Source organism: Lissotriton vulgaris, chromosome 4_1 (genome assembly GCF_964263255.1).
Source record: "Lissotriton vulgaris chromosome 4_1, aLisVul1.2, whole genome shotgun sequence".
NCBI lineage: Eukaryota > Metazoa > Chordata > Amphibia > Caudata > Salamandridae > Lissotriton > Lissotriton vulgaris.
Window position 1 is genome coordinate 481,360,970 of NC_141691.1, and position 27,459 is coordinate 481,388,428.

At 43.4% G+C, this 27,459-nt stretch overlaps 1 protein-coding gene across 1 annotated transcript in view; it reads left to right on the top strand.

Moving 5' to 3' along the window:
- The window catches only part of DRP2 (dystrophin related protein 2), a 1,191,281-nt gene that overhangs the window by 898,637 nt on the left and 265,185 nt on the right, over window positions 1-27,459 (top strand). The window contains exon 6 of the mRNA XM_086964637.1: window positions 7,203-7,471. Within this exon, the coding sequence (XP_086820763.1) occupies window positions 7,203-7,471 (269 nt within the window). The remainder of the gene's footprint in view (window positions 1-7,202; window positions 7,472-27,459) is intronic.

Consider the following 27,459-nt stretch of genomic DNA (forward strand, 5'->3'; position numbering starts at 1 on the left):
TGCGTGTTTAATCTGTATATAGTGAAACAGTTCAGTGGGCGCCATTTTGTAATGTTCTTGCAAATGGGCAAAAGTGACGATTTTACCCCCTCTCCTTTGGTCACCTAGTCGCGAGATGCAGCTTTAATTGAGATTGATACCGTGGGCCTCAGAGTAGTGATCAGTTGGTAGAATATAGCATAGGTTGCCTATGTCAGTCACCGAGCAAGAACTCACAAGTTGCACCAAAGTGCTAAGGACAGGGAGGTGTTGCCACACCTAAACCTCTGAATTCCTTCTGTAGGCAGTAAGTGGCCAATGTGAAGTGAGTCATCCGTCAGGGTTATCAACCCCTGGGGCATGTCTTTGGACAGTGTAGGAGCCTAGAGTTGTGGAAGGATTTTCCTTTACCACAGGATGGCACAGGCACTTACCTGTCTGAGCTGTTCACCCTCTCGGGAGGGCAGAGGCCTTAGGAGCAGACGTTCCTGCATCTCGAACCCCAAGTTCAGAATCTCACAAGCTCAGACAGTCACAGTACAGACCAAGCCATCAGTGCGACGGCTAAAACCGTCCAGAACTCCCCAGAATCGGATTGGAAGACCCCCCTCCCTCCCCCAGGAACCCCGGAACCCACCTCTGCGAGTTGTGTCTAGGGCTAGGCGGAACCCGTCCTTCTCCTGCTGGCATGACCCCCCGACCATGCATGCCTGGCACATGTATGCTGTAAGCACCATGCCTCGATGCCAGGCAGTGCTGTGACACACATCAGTACTGTAAAGATTTCTTTTAAAGCACCTCCGGTTGTCCTTGGCGCTATGTTTTATGTGAAGCGCACTGACGCGACCTCTTCAGATTTCTAAAAAAGAACTTTGAATAAACAAGTTGTTTGTAATTAGACCAAACTAGACCCCAATACCACAAAATTGGGGACAGTCGTGCACACATCAAGAGCAGGTAACAACTAGCATATCACTCCAAAGAGGAAAACAGTTAAAACCAAAGATGCAGACCTGGCCATAAACCCGTTTCAAATTCGCTTGTGGTACTACACAATATCAAGGGCCGCAGCCATCCTGAATATTGGATGCATCTATATTGAACACGTGATGATGACTCGTGGCTTGCGATGTGACACCCTTTTACAGCGGTGTTATAGAAGTGTTAACAGACCTGGCGTGTGGAGACAGCTAATGGGCCGCTCTCCCCACCCTTTTAGGACACCCTTCCTCAGTGGCCTGTTGTGACGGTAAACCACCGGACGCTGACAATGCACACAAATTAATAAATACTGTGTGTTTTTAAATTAAGTGTAACAGTCTGCTTCTCTTGCAGAAGGCGAGATGGGTCCTGTGACACTGGGCTATCCTCTGTGCAGGAGCTCCAGCGTAAATATTCCTGCCTCCTGCAATCTTTCTAGGGAAAATGCCAGTGAGCATAACATGGTGAAGAATCGGTGGTTGCGAGGCGGCAAAGAATTAGCTCGACTGCCATTTGGAGTTAGCCTGCCTCAGATGGTGCTCTACCCTACCTTTTGCAATTACAATGTAAGCCTTCTTTACCTTGTCTGCAGGGGCACATGGCGGCCGGTTACTGGTTATCAAAGTACTGCTGCAGCACCAAACTTTCCCTATCTCGCGCTTGTATTGACGCGCAGGAGTGAGTCACCACGCTACACTCACAGCAGCCAGCGCACGCATCCCGGCGATAATGGCCAATCACTGCATGGCTTCACATGAAGTCACACAGTGATTGGCCATAACAGTGCGGCTGAGGCAGTGTGTGTCACCCCCACGCGCGGCATCCAATGATCGATGCTGCGCAGTGGACCAGCCAATCATGGCGCTGCATGCAGCGCCAGGATTGGCTAGGGCGGCATATATGCTGCTCGCCCAGTCGCCCCATGTAAACCCCGGGGGCTGCGGCCGGGTAAACCAGCACCCTCTGGTCACGCTCTGTAAGGGAATGTACAACTGTGCACATGCGCGGGCAAGTATTACACCAACTTGCACTACGGTCTGGACTGGTCTGCTGCAGCCTGAGGGTGTGACTGAGTGACTGTCACTCAAGCTGCAGCAGGCTGAGGCCACCCCCCCTGCGCACTCCGAAATCGCCAGGGTTGTCCCGGCGGTCAGGCGGATGGATTGCAATTTAAATTATTAGGGGAATGGGATTGCTGCTAAATTGCTAATGCGCGATGCACGCCGACGGTGGGTCCATGTGGCTGGAGGGGCTACGCCCCTACGCCCCAATGGACGCACCGCAGCTGCCCAGAGAGCGAATGGGGGCTGTGTGACTGCACCCATGGAGCGAAGGGGGACTGTGTGACTGCACCCATGGAGCGAAGGGGGGCTGTGTGACTGCACCCATGGCACTCATGTGCACCAGAACATCCCAGGGAGAAATATGGCCCTCTCCCACAAGGTTAGTAGATTGGAGCTGTGCTTTCGTAGAGCTGCAGAAACTTTAAACATGCCTATTTCAAAGAGGAATACTATGACAAAACAGGTTCCATTGATTTAGGTCTGAGAAGGAATGATTACAAGTAAAATAAAGTGCCGCAATAAATCTGCTAAATTTTCATTTTTGTGCCGCTAAATTTCAATTTGTGTGCCGCAAAATTTGCAAATCTATGCCGCAATATCCTGGGGGGGTCTGTCAAATGTTACTTCAAAGCACTAAAGAAGAAAGAGCAACGCGAAGGCCTTTTAAGGCCTATGTGAAAGCCAGCCAGCATTTATACGAAGATCAGCTTTAATTACATAAGCCATTACCCCAACATTACATGGCGATTGTTCCCATTCTTGGACACCTATTACTCAGTTCGCAGAGTTGCAAAGAATGGTCCACAACAATCCCTCAATAAACCATTTCATGGACGCATCAGGACAATCGTTGAATTGACACGTAGGTACATGATTTACAACACCTTCCTCTTTCCATGCACAGTCATGCATACTTCGACATGCACAAACTAGAACTGTGTTTTTCAAGAATACACATTCCTGAGCAAATTAACAGATAACACCAATACATGAATAAACAGTAGCCTAAATACCAACTCAAACCTAAACACTGACATCTATACTCTCAAGCATGTATACTATGTGCATGATTCATACGCCCTCCATACATTGATACCCTTTGCGTATACATCTGTGTTCCAACTATATCTGAAAACCCCACACTACACATGGATAGTCACAATCATATTCTAACCGTGAAAAGCTATGCACTACCGATCAGTGATGCATGATCTGTGTAAAACTCAAACTGCAGTTTGAACGAGAAGTCCACATGCATTTATACAAACTGTCAGCACCGGTACCTATGCGCATTCACTTTGCATGCATACCTACGCAGATTCCTTCATAAACATAAACACACAATCACAGAGACGTACAAGGAATGCATACAAAACACATATGATATACATGTTTCTTCGCAAAAGTTCTGCATTGATAATTATTTGCGCCTAGGCAAGCTGTTCACGAAGAGCAGAGGTCAAAGTGGGCGAGATCTGAGGGGCACGACTTGCTCATACTTTAGTTTGGCAAAAAGGTTTCCCAACTTCACGTTAATAGGCATACATTCTGAATTTGAAATGCATCAGTTGAAGCGGGGTGGCCTGTGCTGTGAAGCTGAGGAAGGGGCAGACTGCAGATCAAGAAACAAACCTTTGGGCCAGGGTGCCTGCTACCTGAAAGAAAGGTAAACGTGAGCATTTGGTTAATCTGCAAAGGGCGGTTTTGATTCTGGAACACTCAGTGTTCCAGAATCAAAACCGCCCTTTGCAGATTAACCAAATGCACACGTTTACCTTTCTTTCAGGTAACTGTCACAGGCAGGCAGTCTGATCGCCGAGACTTCCTTACCGGCCTGTGGTGTGAACGGGCCACGGGTGTTTGTTAATTTACACAGTACACAACATTAGCACAAAATGTAAACTTTCCTTACCTGTACTGTAACGCCGGTGATGGTGAGGCGGGGGGAGTCACACACGGTCTGCTGCTGCCTGCGCACGCCAGGCTACACGTCACACGGCGGGAGTCAAAGTCAGACCGTGATTGGCCTGCACTGGACCAGCCAATCCTGGCGGCTAGGGGGGACTGTCCTGCACTGGACCAGCCAATCCTGGCGGCTAGGAGGGCACCAGCCTGCTCGCCCTTTCTCCCTTTGAAACCCCGAGGCTGCGGCCCGTCCCCTGGTACTTTCTCTAAGGGGAACTTCAGCACGGCTGCATCTGCGCATGCTTGCGCTAGGTGCTACACTGAAATTCGCTTGCGCAGTACTGCTGCAGCTGAGTGGACTGTCACTCAAGCTGCAGCAGGCCCAGCCCACCCCCCCAACTCCTCCCCCTGCGCTCCGGAAAAGTCAGTCCGGTGTCCTCCTGTAATGCTCGCGATCAATTTTTCTTTCACTTAAATAAAAATAATTTTAGTGGGGCTACGGGCTTAGTGGGGCTACGCCCCCACGCCCCAATGGACACACCGCGCCTGTTTAGCTCACAATATACTCTTAACACCCTGGCTACAGAGGAAGATAGTTTTACCATGAAGTTTTCCGAAGATAGCCTCTTCACTTATAAAGAGATTATGTCTGCTATTTGTGCAGTAAAAAGAGGGCGTGCTCCTGGTTTAGATGGAGTACCCGCTGACATCTTTTTAAACGATAGGGAACGCTGGTGCAAATATATTTATCTGCTTATTAATTCTATTGCTCAGGGAGCTGACGTCCCTGTTTCATGGAGAGGTGCAGTGATCATCCCCGTGTACAAAAAGGAGGACCGTGCTCAGCCATGTAACTACAGGCCTATTAGCCTTTTTGACACTGTACAAAAAATTGTTGGACGTGTGGTCGTCAATAGGCTCCTCGAATGGGCAGAAGATAATAACATCTTATCTCCCTTCCAAGCGGGTTTCAGAAAGGCAACAAGCACGGTCGACCAAGTGTTTCGCTTCCAATTGCTACAGTGGAAGACCGTGGTGCTAGGGGGGGCAGCCTGTATGCGGCATTCGTCGATTTGCGGGCTGCCTTCGACCTGGTTCCGCGGGCCAAACTGTGGCAAGTTTTGCATAGTTTGGGGGTCCCGAAGGAACTGCTAACCATGATATTGCGCCTCCACGAGTTTAATTTTGCTAGAATTCAATGGGGTGGCCACGGGATGGTCACAGCTGATTTCCCTGTTGAGCGAGGAGTTAGACAAGGGTGCTCAATGGCTCCTACCTTGTTTACTTTGTTCATAAATGGTGTCGTCTCCCGATTGGTACCTGCGTCAGTTGATGCTCCTTCTCTTTCAGGCCTAAAAATCCCCATATTAATGTTTGCGGATGACACGCTAATTTTATCTAAAACCCCTAGTGGTTTGCAGCGTGCTCTGTTGATTTTTGAGAATTTCTGTGGGGAGCACGGACTTGAGGTGAATACTACCAAAACTAAACTTATGATTTTTAAGCCGCATCGCAGCTTTAAGTCCAAAATTATGATGAGCGGTCGGCCTCTAGAGTTAGTCAACTCATTTACATATTTGGGTATCCAAATTGCTGACAACAACAGGTGGAGTCAGCACTTAAATATTGCTATATTGCGACATAAGCAAATAGTGGGCGCCATCAACTCAGAACATAGGAAGTCTCTAACTAAACCAGTTAAACCAGCCTTGTTAGTTTATGAAGCCAAGGCAATTGGGTCTGCACTTTATGGCGCAGAAATGTGGGGCTTTGAAAATCTTAATTCTTTGCAAGCCTCAGAAAACAAATTCCTTAGGGCACTTACTGGTACACCTAAAAGCACCCCATTGTTACCTCTTCGGTACGACCTCGGCAGGAAACAAATCAAGGATCTGGCCAGATTACGCCCGATTTTGTACTGGCGTAGACTCTGGACTACTCCTGAGCTCTCACATTATGCCGCGGGTTTCGTGGATGTCATCAAGGCTGATGGCTTCCACAAAATTAGCTGGCTTAATTCACTGAAAGCTATATTACTTGAGCTTGGGCTGAGTTCTCTATGGCTGGACCCTGCTGGTGCATTATTCCCCTCCAAGCTTGTACTAAAAAATATTTTTGGGGAAAATGTTGCTAATAAAACCTTAAGCACTTCTAGCACTGGGTCCATGTCTATGTACTTCCTTGAGGCCAAAATGTATCCAGCCTTGGAATCATATTGGGATACCATCTCAAAGCCAGGTGACAGGAAGCTCTTATTTCAACTGAGAGCTGGTGCACTCCCTATAAGAGCATTGATTGTTAAATGGGGTACAGGGGGAAGTGATATCTGCCCAGATTGTGGGACGGGGAAGGAAACATTGGGCCACTTTTTGTTTTCTTGTAAGGTTTACTCTGTGCCAAGACGCGTCTGGTTAGCACCTATGTGCAGGAACCTTGGGACAACATGCAGTTCTGTAGCAATGCGTATCATATGTACGAGCCAAGTTATTTGGATTTTGATAGCCACAGCAAAATACGTTGGTTGGGCGTGGGCGATCAGACAGAGACTGCTAGTTAAATAACTATTCTCTGTCTGAAAAATTGGTCCCTATGAATTTGATACTACTGCTCTTTATCTATTAATGACTTCGTATTTAGACAGAGACTGCTAGTTAGATAACTATTCTCTGTTTGTAATGTGTGTAATATTTGTTGATCTGAATTTTTATTACTGTTTTTAGATCACCAACGTTCTATATCTTTGAAAAACTTTCTACTAAATGTATTAATTTTTTTTTAACCATTTATCAACTGTTAATATGATACATTTTTTTAACTGAATGTATTTTTATAGATCCACTAGTGCTGTGTCATTGTGATGACTGAAAAATTTAATTCACTTTTAAATTTCTGTATGTGCTATGCTTTTATGAGTAATAACTCGAATAAAGCACTATTTGACTTAACTTGACTTGACTTGAAGATATTCTGTCCCTATGATATTAAAAACTCGATATTAACGTAGGTTGATATTAATAAAACGATATTTTGACTGCTCACCGAGGAAATGTTGATTTGACCAAGCAACTGCAGTAGAGTTAATGGAACAGATCGTATTATCAAGAGAGATCAAAGAGTTAAGCAAGTGCCCTGCAGTGTGAATGGAAGCCTTAATGTGTTGTTGCAATGAGCACTCACTCAGAATCCCACAGTGAAGAACATTTCCGTTATTCACAGTTATATTTGTATATGTTCTGTATACTGTTAGAATCTAAACATTGTTTTTGATTTCAGATGTGTCGCCAAGGCATCGAATCCAGAACATCAGCCGCTTTGTCTGGAAACAGGCTAATGTGGCCAGCGAGCTGTGGGAGAAGCTCACTGCACGCTGCATCGACCAGCACCGTCACATTGAGCGAACTTTGGAGCAGTTGCTTGAGCTCAAAGGGGCTATGGAGGAGCTCGACGTGACACTGACTCAAGCAGAAGGTGTCCGTGAAACCTGGGAGGCGATTGGGGACCTCTTCATTGACTCTTTACCAGACCACATACAGACAACCAAGGTACTGTCAGCTCGGCTCACCCATGCCCTCCCTTTTCCATTATTATACTCGAGCCTGGCAAACTGCTCAATTTACAGTATAATCAAAATTCTAATGATTGTGAGTTTCTAAAACTTACAAGATGTTAATTTACCCTCTTTTAGCAAGACTTATCTGCCGTAGAATAAACATACAGTAATAGTATTAAAATAATCTTTGCAACATTTTTATGATCTATTTTTCAAACACTCTCGCCCTTATTACTTGCTGATCTCAATCCAATGCAATAATTATTGCTTCGGATAAAAAACAACTTTGAGGTGTTTGGTATTTATAGATCCTTATTATTATCACGTGCTATAGTTTTTGGGCATAGCAATAATCAACCCACTCATAATGAGGGCATCTGTGTTTACGAAAAAAATCTCAGTGAATAATAATAAATAACCATGACATAATGTACAGCCTACAAAAAGAGTGATCATGCCTAATGTATTAATTTACCGATGTTAAGTGTAAAAGAACCACAAAGGGAGCTCAAAACAGAAAATAAAACATACATTAGTCACCACCCATCTGTCTGGAGGAATTAATAATGACCTTAAGAGTGTCTTTAATGAAATTCGTCAATTTGAAACATGTTTTGGTAGATAAATCATTTAAACTCAGTGAATTGTTCCATACACAGATGTATTACAAAACATAGTAAATACATAAAATACATTTGTTTGCATATTAAATACTGGACATAGCGTCACAATCTGTCCCGATTCAGTTCATAAATTGCACTTAAAATTTGTGATGAAGTGATTACGCAGTGTCTGATTATTTCTAGAATTTACAAGTCAACAAATCTTATTTTCATACAACAACAGATTGTCTGCAGGCTCATCCGTGAGATTAGATATCTTTAATGTACTAGTTTCTCAAAATGATCAACTATAGTCAAGCCAGTCTTTAATTTTCTCAGCTTGGTATAGACATAATAAAGACTATAACTGGTGATTTGCTTTCCTTTCAAGGCTTAAAATGCTTTATTCATAAGTGTTAAACCTTTCCCATTATTCTTTCAATTTTTACTGTTCTACTAAGGAATTTTAAATTTCTGTTTAGCCTTGTGGTAGCTTCATCTACAACTGTGAAGTCAGATTAGGTGTCAGGATACATAAATGCAGGTGAAAGTTAAGATTGCATATTGTTCTGCCTGTTTGGCGGCTGCATCCGCACCAAACTCAAGTTTTAGCAAGCACAAATTGGTCTTTGAACATAACATAAATATTGTAGTACTCTACCTTCCATTAAATCTGAGGAAAAAGAACATGCTTGGAAAAAATAGCGTCGCACAGCATAGTAAAGTTGTCATGATCTTTCAGAAGTGGCATACAAATGGTGCCCCCAAAAGACGCGTGAATTGTTTTTTAAGGCTACCTACTGAGTCAAGTTTTAAGTGCTGGCTTTCTCAAATGAGTTTTCCAGGACAGGGGTGCAAAAGGAAACTTAAATATCTATATTTTTTCATTTTCTAAATGTATCGCATCTGCATACCAAGAGTTGTTATTTGGAGCTATGCCTAAATACCATAATCTTTGTTTTTTCAGTTTCATGCTTTAATTTATTTTGCTGTTCTCATCACTGTATTTAACTATTTTGATTATAGGTTGTTGGGATCTAATGAATTAGAATAAGATCATCTTCATACAGAACCTTAGACAATAATGTATCTTCCCTCTCCCAGGGTAATGAGGAAAACATTGTGCAGCTTCAAAGGAGTTTCCCCGGCCTGACATGTATAAACTGAAAAGGGACGTGTCAAAATATACCCTAGTCAGTGTCCATTTACCTGCTTAATCTCAGCAGTTACAGAACCTTTCAGATTGTTCTTTACCCTCCAAATGTATCCTGATGTAATGACACAATTAGGTGAAGAAAAGGTAGATTAATTCCGAAACCACTAACTTTCTGGCAAAATGTGTTCCTGATCACCCTGGCAAAGGCTGCTCTTTAGTCAACAAAACAATAGTACAACCAGCTTGCCTCGGTGTGGAATTTAATAACAACTTAAATGCCACTTTATTACCCAATGTAGATAGGCCAGCATATTGGGTAATTGGCAATACATTGTTTTTTCATCCACTCTCATATTAATAGTATCAACTGTGCAAATAAGTTGATTTACACATCTATCAGTGTGATTAGCAGGTAAATGCTGAGGGGCTTAATTATGAGAGGGTTGCATTACATTGGCACCATGCACCATGGTACATGCATGACGCAAACATCTAACTCAGATATTTGAAGCCACGCAAACCCACTTTGCGTGTCCCTGAGTAGCTTAGAAATTCTGGAGTAACGCAACGCAGTGCAAATCACTGCATTATGTTATTCTGCCCTGGGTAGGAGTTCCGTGGTCGTTGCATGGGTGTTCCCACACAACTCCCACGGATTTTGATGTATCTTCAGATTCAGAAGAACTTGCTAACCTTGGATGTGCCAAATTCTTCCCAGGAGAGGCGTAACAGGGAGACATATCTCTATTTATTCCTGTCCTCTCCCTGTCCCGCAGTGGAGTGCAGCAAGGTGACTTGCAGCACTGCACTGCATCAAAAACTCATAAATGAGCCCCTTGGTGTAGAACAGTCACCTTGTTTATGTATTAGGAGCATTACATTTCCTTCACGTGAGTTGGTTATGCAACCAGTGTGAGTGACAGACAGAAACATAGTCTCCCATAGCTTGCAGTTTAACCCCTTGCGTGCTCCCGTCGGCCCTCGGCTGTTGGCCGACGGGAGCCCCACCCACCCTTTAGAACGCCTGCACCGCGGCGGAAAAACCGCTGAGGTTAAGGCGTTAAGTAGTACAATATGAGTTCCATTGGACTTGGTGCTAGTGAATGTTTTGGCACTAATATCAGCTTTTCTGATACAGGCATAGTAAATTCAAAGTTCCAGACACCGGGAATAAATCCTACATTAGGTATATCTGCCAAGCACATCTTTCCCCTTCACCCTATCTTACATTATCGGGCTGACATTAGTGCTTAATTTGTGCCAGTCTTTTCCAGTGTTCAGCACCAGCACTTATTTTTTAACACCAGCCTATATTTATGACAGTCTACCTCATTGTGGTGCTGTCAGTCTAAGAGCGCATGAGCAGAGTGTGTAACGAATAAATTGAAGGTCAGAACCTGATGCCTGTTATTTTCCTTATAGGCACTGCTTGTGGCATTTTCAGGAGTTCTCAGGCTCCTGTAGTTTAAAGCGCCATATTTTAGATGGTTTTAAATACCCGTTTTAATCTGTTTATCAGAGTTTCTTTCTCACTGTGTATTTGACTTACATTGTATTTACCAGTAACTGGACTCCCGCAGGGAATCTGTGGTGGCTAGTGGGGTTGCTGAACCCTAGTTTGAGTTGTTTTTCCCACCTGTTTTCCGGTCTCCTGCATTCTGCAGCCAGCCTTGACCACCCCCTCCGGACACGCCCCCTCGCTGGGAGGACTATAAATTCCTCATGACAGCGTGTCCGTGCTGCTGGCGTGCCAAAGGCAAGCACGTCTGCGCCTGTCCGCAGCAGGACTGTGCCATGCACCAGGAACCCTGGTGGTTTTTGTAAGTATTCTAGTGATTTCTTATGACAATACAAAGACATTGGTTTGCACTCAGATTGTAATAGTATTGTTCTTGATAACTCGCAAGCATCTTATGTTTGTGCCAAATCTCAGTTCAGGATAAATTTGTCTGAAACGAATGCCAAAACTAACTCTCCCGCCTTTACACTTTCAATTAAAAGCATGGTACTAAATGCTTGCTTGATGATTAAACATTGTTACGAGCTATATGAGTTTTTAGAAGATCATACTCCTGACATTATGTTTCTTACAGAAACTTGGGCAGAAGCAACAACTGCCCCTAACATCATTGCGGCTCTTCCCACAGAATATCTGATTACTCGGCTTGATAGGGAGATAAAATAAGGAGGAGGGCTTGCTATAATCTACAAAAACACTTTAGAAATAGCATGCCACCCAGTTTTAATAACTGATTGTGAAGCCCTCTCTTTCAGTTGTAATGTGAGGAATCAAACCAAACTTCATGGCATTCTGGTTTATGGGCCTCCTGGCCCCAAGACTGATTTTTTAGAAGCCCTAAATAATTTTTTTAGAAAGGAGTGTGTTCTTAGATAAATATACTATGCTTGGAGATTTTAATTTTCATCTTGATGATCTTAGCAATAAGGATACTAATACATTTATTGATAACATGCAATTTTTTGATTTGAAACAATTGTTTGCTGCTCCTACTCATCAGGCCGGACATATTTATATACGCTTGATGGCATTTTTACTAATTTTTGGGAGTTGCACCTATTAGACATCATCCCGGTCGCATGGTCACGTGGTCAGACCGCAGGGCACTTCAGTATCAATCAGATGAAGGAAGGCCTGAACCTGAAAAAACAGACCATACTGATCAGGCCCTGGAACAAAATTTATTAACAGGACTTAATTAGGACAGTAGAGTCCACTCAACCAGTGTTTACTGAAACTCCTGATACTGCTGCCTTGCGATATTCTAACTGGATCGACGATGCAGTAAATAAATTAGCCCCTTATTAGAAAGTCATTAGTCATAGAGCGTGCTCATCAGCTCTCTGGATTTCTGAGAAATTAAGACAAAAAAAATAAATCTGTAGTCAGGAGGAAAGGAAATGAAGAACTAATTATGACCGGAGGAAAAATTTAGATACAAACAACAGATTCAGGAATATAAGAACTTGATAGTCGCTGAAAAAACTATTTTTTTCACCGATAAAATCAGATCTGCTGTGAACTCGTCCCGGGAGCTGTTCCAGACAGTTTCTAGTCTAACAGCCCTATCTGTCTCGCCCACAATGATCCCCTCACAGTTGTTTTGAGACAACTTAGCGAGTTTTTTCAAAAACAGTGATCTTATTCTTAATAATGGAACAAACCACCTATTACAACTCACCACTCTATTTAACCAAGGAATACAGGTCCTTGATGAGTTTCCTGCCATTTGCCATCTTCCCTGATTGTATGACTGAGCTCCTCAGACAAACTAAATCAGGTGCCTCTTCAGACCCATGCCCCACTAGGGTGATGCACAAAACAGTTGATTTCATTGCACTCCCACTCTCTTCGATGTTTATCAACATCCTAAAATCTGGGATTTTACCTACCGAATGGAAAAAGGCCTCCATTATGCCTCTTCTTAAGAAACAATCCCTTGACCCTGCTGAAGAACAAAACGACTGTCCTATATCAAGACTTCCGTTTCTAGCCAAAGTGCTAGAAAGATACCTTAACATCTGTCTCACTCAGTTTCTGGACAAACATGACATCTTGGATAAATCCTAATTTGGTTTCAGGAAAGCCCATAGTTCGTAGACGGCTCTAGTTACAGTAGCTAATGAGGTCAGGGAAATTCTCGACCATGTAGACAGGGGTTTGGTGATCTGTTTGGACCTATCTGCAGTTTTTGATACAGTAAGTCACGCATTTCTGAAACAGTGCCTACTAGACAAAGGTACCCGTTTAAGCTTCTATGTGCCTTTCTCGATGGAAGAGAGCAAACAGTTAATATAGGAGACTTCAGGTCAAAATCTTTCTCCTTACCATGTGCAGTAAAAAATGTAAATGTAATGTAAATTGATACTTGTATAGCGCACTACTCACCCGCAAGGGTCTCAAGGCGCTTGTATGAATACCGCTGTGGAACCCATCCTGCTTTCCCTGTGAGGCGTCCACTCCTGGGCACCCCCAAGGTGGAGGCCAGGCATCCTTAGCGTTGTGGGGGCCGCTGTGGAGATTAAGCAAGCTATTGCCCAGAGTTGCAGAGTGGGAATCCATGATTGGAATAGGCACCGAGGCAAGAATTATCAGGTCAGTGGAATTTTGAGCCCAAGACCCGCCAAGTCGGGGAATTGAACCCTGGTCCCGGGCTAGACCTCTGCATCAGGGTCTGCTGCTCTAATAATTGAGCCACACTTCTCCCTCAGGGTTCTTCGATAAGCCCCATTCTATTCAATATATATGGGGCCCCTCTCATGGGACTGATAAGATCGTTTAGTTTCCCCACAGTATCCTATGCAGATGATACTCAAATTATCGTTCTTATAAACAAAAACTCAGAAGAGGTGGGCTTGTGTTTTAATAAATGCATGAGTGCCGTATTGCAATGTATGGGCAACATTGCTTAAAATTAAAGGCAGGAAATACTGAAGTTCTTATCAATGGGCGAGATACCTTCTTCTGGAATCAATCCTGATGGGCGGTTGCTCTTGGTCCACTTCTGGTCCCAGTGTCTAAATCCAAGAATCTTGGAATAATTTTTTACACAAATCTGTCCTTTAGGGATCAAACCAATTACCTTACTTCTCTTGTTTTTATAGACTTAAAATTCTGAGGAAAATCATTTCTTTTTTACCATTAAAGGTACAAGAAATTGTGGTTTCCTCACTGGTTTCATCTAACCTAGACTATTTCAATGCGCTCCTGGTTGGAGCCCAGCAGTGTATCCCAAGTATGCTCCAAAGGCTTCAAAATGCTGCAGTCACGGTTTTGAAAAAGATCAAAAAGTCTGAGTCTGTTACCAAAGCTAGAGATGAACTTCACTGGTTACAAGTCAAAAAAAGTGTAGCTTTTAAGGCTCTTTGTATTGCTCACAAAGCAGTGCACTCCTAAGGACTTTGCCAAAGAAAATGTCATGGTATACCCCTAACATGTCTCTACCCTCTGCTTCCTCAATGACGCTGTCGGTTTCTTGTAATCACAAAGCGTCTTGGGATGGTAGAAGTTTTTCTCATGCTACATCTCGGCTCTGAAATCAAATCCCAGTTTCTCTGAGGAAGTCATCAAATTTTCTGGCTTTCAAAAGCTTCTCAAAACCTGGCTTTTCTCTCTCCCATCATTGTAGTTTATTTTTATCCTTGCAATTTGTCAATCGACGCCGAGACGCCATAGGGCAAATGTCGCGCTTTATAAATTAAAATCAAATCAAATAAAGTATTAAGAAAATATCAATACCAATGCACCCAGGCCTTTCTTATGTGTTACCAGGCATAGTCTAAAATTTCCCATTTATAGGAGTGCAATGCTCAATAGGTGGTGTTGGTACTGCTATTTTGCAGTGCTTGTGGGACAACAGGTGGTGCAGGCTGCAGTAGTCACCGGAGAATTGACTGCAAACACTAGCCAGTGTAGAAAGTTATTTTATTACACTAGCAAATGTGGAGCTTCTCAGACTCCAAACCAAGCATTTGGAGAGGAGAGTAGGGAGATTTTCTAATTCAGCGGCATGAGCAGAATTGATATTACAACTGGTCTTACATAGCATGCAATAGATTGCAATGTATTACACAGGAGGGCATACATAGTGCAGACTGTCCGTGAGTCAAAATTACATCTTAGCTGGGGCTATGTTTGTAGAAGTGAAAGGGAAATCCTCTAAGCTGTTAGAAAGAAAACATTTTATGAATGTCATAGTTCACTTAGAGCAAGATCTGCCCATGCTTGTTCTATGGGAGTTTCTGAAACTGAACAAAATAATGTTTGGACAGTGATGGCAGAGTTCTGCCAGAGGGTAATATTTTGCAGTTTTATGTGTTAAGCGAAAGCACTGTCAATGTTCTCCGTTAAAAACAAACTTAGCTCGTCTGCAGAATGAAACTGCCATGAAAGTTTGTTTGTGCAGTGTATCCCACATGCATATGACTTAACCATAAAGCATGCCAAACCATAGCAATTCATTCTAACGCAAGGCTCTTAATAGTACATGTTACACAACAACAAGGAGTGGCAGAGAACGTAGTGTGTCTTACAACATACATCCTGCAGCCATAGCAGGGACGGATCATCGTTCCAAACCTATATGTTTATCTTTATTTTTTTATTTATTCAGCCATCAAACATAGCGCTCCTGCACTGAACAGTATTACAGCACATTATTGCAACTCATAAAAAAATTACATAGAGCAGTGAACATAAATGAGAAAACAATTTGTACTTAGAGTGACTGTATATTGTTTCTGTTTTTTATGAGCAACAAAATAAACAGTGCATCTCCATGACATATAAAGCGTTTCAGTGCATCAGCTGAATCGTCCCCCCATTCGGTCTCATGTTAGACAAGCCGGTATTGTTCCTCAAAGTTTCTAACATTTCCTGCAGACGTATCAGTTCAGTAAGCCCTACCATTTCCCCCAAATTCGTTCGTGTTTGTCCGGACAGCCTCATGCCTTATATACCGATTTCTCTAGAACGGCACACCAATCCACCCTTTACGCCACATTGCGATGGAGGGAGAGGCTGAGTCTTTTCAGGTCGCTGCAATGTCTTTCTTAGCTTCTAAAATGGCAGTCCCTAAAACAATGTATCAGTTCGGGACCCATCCAACCCCTCCTTCACCCCTAGGAGAAGGGCAAGAGTACTGAGAGGGTACCGCCCAACCCAGTATGCTACTTGGTTCAGCCACTATCGACGCACAGTATTTGGAGAGCATGACGCAGGACCAGACCATGTGGTAAAAATCGGCTAGCTCCTCTTTACAGCAGGGACATGTTGGGGTCAGGAGGAACCCCGATTATGTAGCTGTACATGGGTAAAGTATGCACAATGGAGATAGTAGATTTGAATAAGGCGGGCCTAGCTGATATGGGGAGCTCCCTAGGGACCATCAGTGCATCCCTGCAATCTTCCTCCTCCAAAGGGCCAATCCCGTGTTCCCAGCGAGTCCTAAGGGAGTCTAATGTGGATGGGGTGTTGTTTATCAGGGATCAATAGATTTGGGATATTCCCCTCTTCCCCAGGTTCCCCATTAGGAGCTTAGCTTCCAGCGGACTAAATTCTGGGAATGCTGTGTGTTCGAAAATGTGGGGGGCAAGTGCATGTCGCATCTGGAGGTATTTGAATAATTGAGTCGAATATAGGGAGTATGTTGGCTGTGGCTCCTGGAAGGAGGACAAATGTTCCCCCCTCCATACATTCCCAAAGCGAGTAATGCCTATCTGGTGCGACTTCTGGAAGCCTGCCAGTATCCCAACTTCCCGTAGCCAATTCCCAGTGCCACAACGCGGACCGCCATGCAAGGAGGACCATATGCATTACAGCTGGTAAAGTGTGAGGCTTTGGAGCCCCGTAGACCATAGCCTGAACCTGAAGGAACCCAAGGTTCTCCAGTTCCAGTCAGTATGCGGGATCCGGCCAGCCGCCATTAAACCAGTCATGAATCACCAGGTGACAGGTAGACAGATAGTACAGGAAGGGGTTTGTCATCCCATTTCCCCATCGTATGGGGTCCGCTGTCAATGCACAAGGGCCAGTCGCGATCTCGAGCCGCCCCAGAGGAAAGTCGTGGCTACCCCATGCAACCTACGGAATGAACTACGGGTAAGGTGGCCCGGGAGGTTCTGGATAACATACAGAAGCCGGAGCAGAACCATCATTTTAAGCAGGGCAATCCTACCAAGGGAGTTGAGTGGAAGCGATTGCCAACGACGAAGGCCATCTTTTGTTTGTTTTTACAATGGGTCGAGATTGAGGGACCAGGTCAGCTCTGGGAGAAGCCCTACCCTGATTCCTAAGTACTTATATGAAAGTCTGCGCAGCGTGATTTGCCAGTCCACGCATTCTTTAGATGTTTGAAGAGGCACCAGGGTAGATTTTACCGGGTCATAGCGTAAGCCCGATGCTCACTCAAAAGAATGGAGGATCTGGAGGCACCTTGGTCCGGACTGGGCCGGGTCAGCTAGAAAGAGCAGGACATCTTTGCGTATAGGGCAATCCAATCTTCATTTGAACCCTGCCAGTGCTGCCCCTGCATCCATTCATCAACCCGAATATGACAAGCAAGGGCTTTATTGCAAGAGCAAATAGGAGAGGGCAGAGCGGGCATCTGTGTCGGGTTCCCCTCTGGATAGGGAATGCTTCCGATAGTGTTCTGTTTATGAGGACACTGGCAGGCACTGGCAGGTGGCTTGGAGTAGAGGACTCCCACCATCCTCTGATGGCCTATTGTGTAGGTGCCTACCTGTTACCTCTAGTAACCCCCACACAGTGGTATTGCTGAGAGGTGAACAGAGGCCACGCCCCCTTTCTCCACCACTCTGCAAAAGCGCCTCCTGGCGCACTTTTGGTTGAGGGATGAAGTCCCCTTGCCTCCTGAGGGTCCTTGGAGGCCAACTAGCCATCCTGTTATCTCTAGTAAGACCCACACAGCTGGATTGCTGAGAGGTGGTCCAAGGCCATGCCCCCTTTTTACACCACTCTGCAAACGTAGCTCCTGGCACACTGCTGCTTGGGGGATGAAGTCCACTTTATTCCTGAAATCCTTAGGACACACAGGGACCTCATCGCCCCACCAGCAGTGCTCTAAGAGGGATGTTTGCAGGGTATTGTAAAAAGGGGCATGGCCTCGGATCACCTCTCGGCAATCCTACTGTGTGGGCCTTACTGGAGGTACCTGGTGAGCTAGTTGCTACCTAAGGACCCTTAGTGTTCAAGAGGGCTTATTCCCCCAATCCAGAACGCGGCAGGAGGCATATTTGCATAGTGGTGCATGGAGGGGGTGGGGAATCCAGCAAGATGCCGGCTTTTTCTTTATTTGGTTTTTGGAAGGGGGGCTGTGTGGCCACCTCTTCCCTTAATTATTTTTGGGCCCTGGGGACCTGTTGTGTTTCTTCTTTATTTACAGCAATTGGTATGTAAGTAAGTAAGTAATATCTTAATTTGTGTGATTAATTAAAACAATTGCAATGGTGAGAACAGTTAACATTGTGTTACTCAGAGTAGTCAACCATGATTGTAGTCCAAAATTTACATTTCGTTATTGTGCCAATATTCAGATACAACAGTGCTCTGTGTGCAAAGATCGTGCAGATAGTTTATCAAAGGTAATACCTGCTTTTAGCAACTAAAATTGCTAAAATTAAGGCACCATAAGACCATGAACTTCTGTATGGCCAGCAAGCCAATGTGCATCATCGCAGCATATAAACTCATTCTACGGATAACAAGAGCGGAAACTGTTAGAAATATTTTATCAGAAATAAAACCTGCTTTTAGCACCTAAAATTATTGAGATTAAGAGACTGTAAAACAATAAGATTCTGTATAGGCTGCAAAAACCAATGTGCAAAGTCAGCAGCGTTTAGACTCTTTCTACAGATGGCAGGGACGCTTGTGCAAAACCAAGCAATTTATAAGTTCCTGTTAAACTTGCAAATCAGCAAATAATTGAGGTGCTCCTTTAGGCTGTGGGTCATTATCCTTTCCAAGTTATTTTAGCATACTGCAGTTTCAGTGTTTGACCAATTAAAAATGTACATGATTATCTACTGGTCGATGATCTATTTAGCGAAGAATTGTTACTGGTGTTTAGTTTCTTTTCAGCAATGCTCAGGTACAAGGTGACAGGCTAACTGAAAATCTCCACCAGTAAAGCATGCTTTCACTGCCTGCCTACATGTTCTTATTCCCTTGGCATTGAAGAAGGACGTTAGCAGTAGTCTGCATTTGTATAAAAGTTTACCATATATGAACAGCAGATGTTTCATGTCCTCGTTTGCTGCCCCACACAGGCAGCAACTGAAGGTTATCTGTGGGTGTTTCCATGGTGGTAAATGGAACATAGACGGGAAGACGCTAAGTCTGTGCTGAAGACATTTTTCTTTAGTTGCTTTGGTAAAGGCTGCACCTAGGTAAGACTGTGGAGATGTCTTGGGGTAACTGTGAAGAGTCAACCATCTGTGCGTCTGCCCAACAGTAGTGCTTTGTCCTCTGCTGAGGAAGCCCTTGTGACAGTTTTATTGACAAGTGATTTGAAGGTGTTGTATTTCCCTTAGGCCTCCTAGAGATCACGTAGGCCCAGTTGATCTATTGACTCTTGCAATTAGGACTTGGCTGCACTGCTGCTTTTCCAATAATGGGTATTTAATGAACCAGGCTCAGATAAGCGCTTCTGCATGCAAATTGTTGCATCTGTGTACCAAATTCCAGTCTTATTTGAGCAGGTGAAGTGTATTTTGGTGAGTTAAACATCATTCTCAGTGCTCTCGTTACTGTACCATCCATCATGCTGGCGTCCCTACCCATCATGCACTCTCTCCCATAGGTGATAGTTGGAATGAGATTTGCCTGTATCACCTGGATCAGTGGAAGGAAACTTGGTTCGGCGATTTTGGTCTTGAGATTCTTTAGTGCTACTTCTCTTACAATTCCTCTTCTTCATAATGCCTCTTTATGAGCCGTACATGTACCTTTGTTGTTGTTATAACCCGAGATATGCATATTCGTTGAAGGTTTTGATCACTTGTCCTGCCAAATGTCAGTGATGTTTTTGAGTGACCTTTTTTTGGTTTAACTTCATGACTTTGGAGTTTTCAAAGTTTATGTTCAACCCATTTTCAGCAGAATAACTTTGAGTGGTGCCCAGTAAGCGTTGGATGCTGACCGGAGTTCGACTGATGAGCACAAGGTCATCAGCATATAATAGGTTCGAAAGGGCAAGTCCACCCATCTTTGGAGCATGGGAATTACACTTGTCCAACTTAGTTGATAGATCTGACATAAAGAGATTAAACAAAGTTGGGCCTTGTTTCAGCTCATTTGTAGGTGGGATCCTTCTTGACAGATGGTCGCCAGCTTCCAACTTCACTTGGACCCAAGTGTCTGTCTGTAGGTGGAATATTTTTTTTGGTGAGGTTGCCCCACAACTTCATTCTGTCTATGTGGTCGAAGGCTAAGGAGTAATCGATGAAGCAGACGTATAATGACAAGTTGGCATCTTTTACATTGTTCATCAGCAGGTAGAGAATTGGTATATTTGTGGTAGTTGTGTAAGGAAGAAAGGGGCACCTACCTAACAGGATAAACCCTGGTAAGGAAACTATTTTTTTAGAAACAAAGGATTAGCAACGGGTTTTGTGCATAGTTCCTATCATCTTTTAGGCGTCAAATACTTGTATAATACATACTACATGATAACTTGATATGTATTTTCACTTTCTACTTTTTTACATTGTTATTTTTTTGATTTTTTATGAATTCATTGCCTTATTTTTCTCCTTATTTAAATATCAAATATATAAGCTTTCATACAAACATTATATTACACATACATGAAATACAAAGAAAGGGATAGTATGATACCAATTTCTAAATTACTATACAGTAGTTCATGATTGTATACAGAAACAGAAAATTCCATTCAACGCATTTCGGCTATGCCTTCCTCAGGAATTCTGTATATGTCTCATGAGCGTTAACTGTATATAATTCTCAGTATACCGACTCCAAGCTTGAACTGTATCAGAGATGTAACGGTTACAGCTGTTTGTAGTTCACTTCCAGATATCGATGCAGTGGCCTTATTTCTCTCGTCACCCTTTATATCAGTTTTCTTATGCTTCCACCATTTTCATAAATTTCGTATTTTCCTGGAATTAGCAATCAGGGTCGGAACGGTTATCCTGGTTTAAACTTCTATTATATGGCTTCTTCAGTACATTTTATTGCCTTGTATCCGTTTTGCTGAGTGGAGCATGTTCGTTCTTCCGATATACGTCCTCCTCTTAGAGGAGGATGTTGGTTCTTCCGATATACGTCCTCCTCTTAGATGAAATGGTTGATCTAACCAAGACTCATGAAGGAAAATAGGATTAAAGGTTTGAAAGTATAGCAGTAGCTGTGAGTCCATTGTTTTATTTCCCTGGGCTTTAATGTTCCAAGAGCATAATCGTAAATGGGTATTGTCCATTGGTGAGAGTTTTGTTCCAGGTCAGTCATTGTTGCTCTGAATGTTTATTGTTCTATCTAATACATTGTGTAGCTTCATTTAGGTGTGAATAAGTTGTGGTGCTCATGTCTTCCTATTCACATTTGTCTGAGAGTTCTTTTGCTTCTTGAAGTTGTGAAACAGTGCTTGTTTTCAGCTTTTCCTTAAGGTAAGCCTCCATGAAGGTTTGTTCATTGCAATGTGTAGATATCTGTTTCCACAAGTATCAAGGGCACATAGGGCCCGATGTAGGTAAATCCCATTTACCGATTTTGAAATACCAAATTTTACCGATTCGGTATTTCAAAATCGGTAAATGGGATGTAGGTCCCAACATCTGGATTCGTTACCGAATCCTTAACAATTCATTAATTACCGATTCGGTAAATACCGAATCGGTAATGCCCATTCATTCCTATGGGCTTTGAAGCCCATAGGAATGATTAGGAATTACCGATTCGGTATTTACCGAATCGGTAATTAATGAATTCACAAGGGTGCAGGGGGTGTCACTTTGACACCCTTTAGCACCCCCAAAACGGGCATGTGTGCAATGTGGCACACAGACATGCCCTAAGGGCACGTCTGTCTGTCACATGGCACATGTGTACATGCACAGATGTGCATGTACACAGGAATCGGTATTTTACCATGGATTTGTATTCCATGGTAAAATACCGATTCTGTAAGCCATGTTCCAATGGAAAATTGGCTACCCACATAGCATTTTCGGTAATTTTACCGAATCGGTAAATATTACCGAATCGGTAATATTTACCGATTCGGTACTTATTACCGATTCGGTAATAATAACGATTCGGTAAAATTACCGAATATGTGCACCTGCATCTCCCTAGCCCTTTACCGATCGGAAACGGCCGAAAATCGGTATTTTCGGCCGATTCCGATCGGTAAAGGGCTACCTACATCTGGCCCATAGTGATTTGGTTATAATTTCCTAGTGGTATTTGAGTTTGGTAAGATAACTATTGGTTTAAGTGGGGCCCTTGTGAGCCCCATTCTCTCTGAGAATGTGGCATAATTACAGCCATTTCTCTGTATAGTGAGCATTTCTGCTGCAATTTCCCCTATTGAGTGATTAAGAAGGAGCATGCTTGTGTCTCTCAAGATCATATTAATTCTTTGCCCTTTGGGTGCCATTGCTCCTTGGTGGTTTCCATTGTCCGAGCTTCTTTTGCCTTGTTTGTGTTTCTTTCAATCGTCATTGCTGGCTTGAAGCCTAGGTGTTGGTCTGATTTATATCCGCCGGTTTCAGTGGGAATGGGAGGCTGTTGTGTAGAACCTTGGCTGATACCCCCGTATTGTGCCATTTATGGCAGATTCTACTGCTATCAAAGTCGTGTAAGGGGTTGAGGCACTTCCCTCTGCAAGTATCCTTTTTTTGATTGCTTCGCTTGTCCCTTTGCAATTCCTTTTCCTTTTATTAGTTGTTGATTATCCAGTTTGCCTCTATCTCCCTGATCTCATGTTAGTGTGATCAACCTAGCCTGGCCTGCTCTTACGTTTTCCTGCTTTGAACCACTTTGTGAACAGGCTCAAGTCCTACGTTCTAAGGTCTGTGCAAATATAGATGGTTTGCTGGGTCGCTGGTTCACTCCTTTTGTATGCTCATATTGTGTTCCTGTTGTGCTACTATTGTGCAGTAATATTAAAGAGGTTGCTTTACTTAAGTTGAATTGATTGTGCTGAGCCTGAGGTAGAAGATGTCCAAGATGACCCAAGATCAGGAGGAGTATTACCCACTGAATTCCACACACTCAGTTCTCTGCTGCCTGGCACTCATAGGCTTGTGAACAGAATCCTGGTCAGTGGTGTGGCAGCCACGAGGCACTGGCACAAGGGCTACAGAAGGACACAGCAGGGTGACACAAGTGCGATGGCATCATGAGGCACCTCCGCATCTCCATTCAGTTTTCCTCCTCTACCCCCGCTCTTGGCCAAGCCGCCTTCGGCCTACCGATACCAAAGAGGATGATGGACAGAGCGTTTGAGCAAATCAAACACTCACCCTCAGTCAACTGATCTGGGTTTAATCCATCATCATTCTTCAGCACACCCCACCACCCCAGTTCACACATGGCCATATGCAAATCAGTCTGACCATGTGCCTCATGGGAACAATCCAGCCCGAACTGCCAAGCCATGTCTTTCCTGGACTGGAAACAAGCAACCGGGGACCGATTTCTGGCTAATCAGCCGTCATCAGCCAGTCTAGCTTGAATCCAGTGGCAAAGTGAGCAAGGGATCCACTTCTGGGCATACCCTGCCAACTTAAGGTGGCCAAGCCTCTGTCAGCCAAGCTATTGCCCCTGTTGTAGTTGGCTTACGGCAGGGGAATTTTGAAGGCAGGAACGGAGGTCAATCTGACGCAGTCCGATGGCCTGAACCGGACAGCACTGCACTGATGTTTCCTAGCCCAGCCTCCTCACCTCACTTCCTCGCAGTGTCACTTCCTCAACTCGCTTCCTCGCAGTGTCATGTCTGCCCATGATGAGAGCAGAGACAAACCAAAGGGCAAAATCAATGGTATGGGAGTCACTGGAACACTTGACCAATTTTTCACTATTTCTCCTTGATGATTGATTTATTACATTTTGGTCACTTCTCTCAACCCTAATAGAGGGGGAAAAACCTCTGAACTTCAGGTCCAGATAATATGTTGACTTGAGTGTTCAAGTCCATTGACACCGACCTATTGACCATCCCTTTGCCATGACGTCAGAACGTACAATGGAAGACTCAGTCTCAATTCCTACTCTGTTTTGACCACTTTTGACTGCCTAGTAAAGTTTCCTGTATCCCTTGGACTTATCACCAGCATTCCTAAATATTGTGTGTTACACAAGTTTGCATGCAAATACAAAGCCATCCAGTTTCTTGGACCTTGCAGAGTCGACACCGGGGTAACCAAATATTCTATATATATCATTCACACAAGATCTTCTTTGCAAATACAAAATTATTCAGTTTCCTGGATCTTCTGAATTTACAAACAGGATAACCAAATGTTGCATATTTCATTCATAAACAATCTTGCATGGGAATACAAAAATCATCCATATTACAATGCCAAATGTCGACCTTTAAAAAGAGGAACGAAAACTGCAGTGTCCTAATCCTAAAGATGACATTTCGGGTTCTACCTTCCCCCATGAAGAGGCAGAACTTTACTGAAATAAATATCTGCTTACCCTCTGGTGAGCGATGAAATAATCCACCCGATGGGAGTAGGCAGTATTTCAGGCTGTGGCAGTCAGTGAGGCCAAACAAGGCTCCTGGCTGGGTTGCCAAATGTTGGAGGAAAATCTGAGACAAAAGTAGACAAGACGCAATTGGCAAAGTAATATACGTTTACTTAATATACTGCGGGGAAATCATCAGTCACCTCTGTGAACATTGAAAGCTGATTCAAAAGTAGTGAATGCAGGCAGTGATATTTATACTGACAAACCACAAGATAAGTACAACTCCAAATGACTTACTGACCTTTAGCAGCCTCAGTGATGACATCCAGAAACTCACAGTGTGGGTGTAGGTTCTTAAAAATGAACCATACAAAAGTGCATGTTTATGTGGCCACACACTGCATGGTCATTTCGTGCTGAATGCTAACTGGACCAAGCTATCTGACTTTTACTATGGGTGGTTTTAACAACAGCATGCACATATTTGTTTGCATATGTTCTAAGGAAGGATGTGCACTTAGTGTGTCATCCTGTGCATGTGTTTAAGCAGGGGTGTGAGGAACCGCAGTGGGTACATCTCAGCTCTTTCCAATAGCAGATGAAGATTGTGGTGACCAATTTTGTGCAGTATCTCATATGAGCTAAATACAAGAAGTTCCGTCAAGTTTGCGTAAACTGGTGTGATGTGACCTGTTTGTTTCTAATTAATACAGTGTCTTTGAGCATGAATCTGTTTCCATGTATAGGTCTGGCGCTGATTACATAGGTTTGATGCTATTTCTAACCTTAAAGGTCCACATGGGTGTCTGAGGTCTTAAATCTGTGGGTATTTCTACATGATGCTTCTCATTCTGTCCTCAATCACTTATCACTTTAAAGTCAACAGCATATGTGATGCCATCCTTTGTTGTTCAGAGTAGTGGTGTGATTGCAGATTTGAAAGCCCTGTGATAATACAGAGAGATAGCTGGACAGTTGGGTCCATGAGGGGATCAAGAGACTCGCGCGGGAGCGCCAATTTAAAAATGGAGTGTTCTGATTGTCCCAGGGAGCTTTTTTCCCTTGGGCCAATTTGCTACTGCAGGATTCAGACTCCTGCAACAGTGAGCACTCTGATTGGCTGCCAGTAACTTCAGAAAAATGGTGCTGGACAGCCATTGCAGGACTCAGGGACTTAGTCCCCTGTCCTGAACTTGTGGAAAAATATATATAATGGGACAGAGTAGGAATACCCTGCCCCTAGCCCCCATGCGGGGATTGGTGTCACTACAACGCATGCTTTTACATCGCATGCCTTTACAACGCGGTTTTTACCACGCAGTCCATTACAACGCATAATGCTTTTAGGCGCTGGATAGTGAATTATTTAATTTACTATTCCAACTCCAGTCCCCGTGGATAGCAGGGAAGGTGTTGGATAGTAAATTAAATATATTCCCTATCCTAGAGCGCCCCCCAGCGCAATGCGTTGTAATGGTATGCGTTGTAATGGTTGCGATGTAATGGTAGTCCAGACCTCCAGAGGCCCCTGGGACCCAATGCCCCAGGGCTGATTCCTTTATTAAGGGGCGTGGGGCATGGCCCTGAATATTTTGAACAAAAAAACACAGAAATTCACCATAGCTAACTATAACTTGCTCCCCACCATGTACTACTTATGATCTCACATATTGCATCACTCATGACATGACATCATTTAAAGCCTGTTTTCTAGGGACCCTGCTTTTAGTTGCATAAACCCCCATCCCTGGAACGCCAAGGGGAGACCTTGGGGGTACCAAGAATGTAAAATAAAGGTCGATTATCACTTTTAGCAAACCCATACCACTGATCCAGCGGGCCAAGACAATTTCTGTCTCATAAGTACAACTCTACACCACAACACTCACCATAATTTATAAATCTACCACTAGGCCCATATACGACAGAGACATGATTTGACCAGCTGAATCTTATGACCTAATTAATCAGAAACACTTTATAAACATTTAATTAAGTCACATATCAAAGACAATGGATTAACTAATGGTAACTCAAAGAAACAAACAAGTCCAGCTTGTCATTTCAAATCTTTTATTAACTTTATTATAAAGCAGAATGCATTTTAAAGTGTAAATTCTTTTATAAGCAATTTTTAATTAAGCAAAATTATTTATTAGAAAGACACATTTGACTGACAGCTCAAACCAAACTCAGCATGAGAAGTGCTCAAACATTTAGGATATTTCCCTAAGCCCTATTTCCCTAACTTAGCTAAAGGAAACCTGAAGGGAAAAAGTAAAGTCTCAATGAATCTTACGTGAAACGAATGTCCGTCAGCATTTCTGGAGCACAGGAACGAACCAGCAGTGCTCCTTCGAAGGGGGCAATTTTTATACCTTTTTCCTATCTAAAACTAACTAAAAGAATACAAATATTCAAGCAAGACGAAACACAATTGGTCTAGGGACATCATGCGATGAAGTCATATGTCTTTCACAAAGCAAAAGTTACGTTTCTTCAAGAGCGGCATTGTTCACAGTCTATGAGTCACAGGCTTCCCGTGAAATGTAACATTTAGGCAGAATCAACTATAGCGTCTCCGTCAAAGCTTTTCCGCCGCTGAACATCCTGTCCTTGACCATGAAAGCTGAATCAAGTGTCCTTTCATAGTTTCCACACAGCCTTGTTTTACAAGCCACTTTCAAAGAATTATTGTAGAAAATATTTCCACTTTCAAACATTGCTGTGCAAGACCCAACTTTAGACAGGACTTCGGACATCCATTTTAGAAATAGGCCACAGGCCTCTTTTAGCATGGGTCTAGTATGCAAGGAAACACAAGACAATAATGAATTCAAGAAATGATAATTATTCTGTTACCCACCCCTTTACTAATATTAACCCATTAGTCTATACTACCTAGTTTTGCAAACAAAAGATAAACAAAACACAAACACATGAGATGACATGACATAAACAAAAACACATTGAAAAGAATGCACATGCTATTATTTGAAACAGCCGCAGTTAAT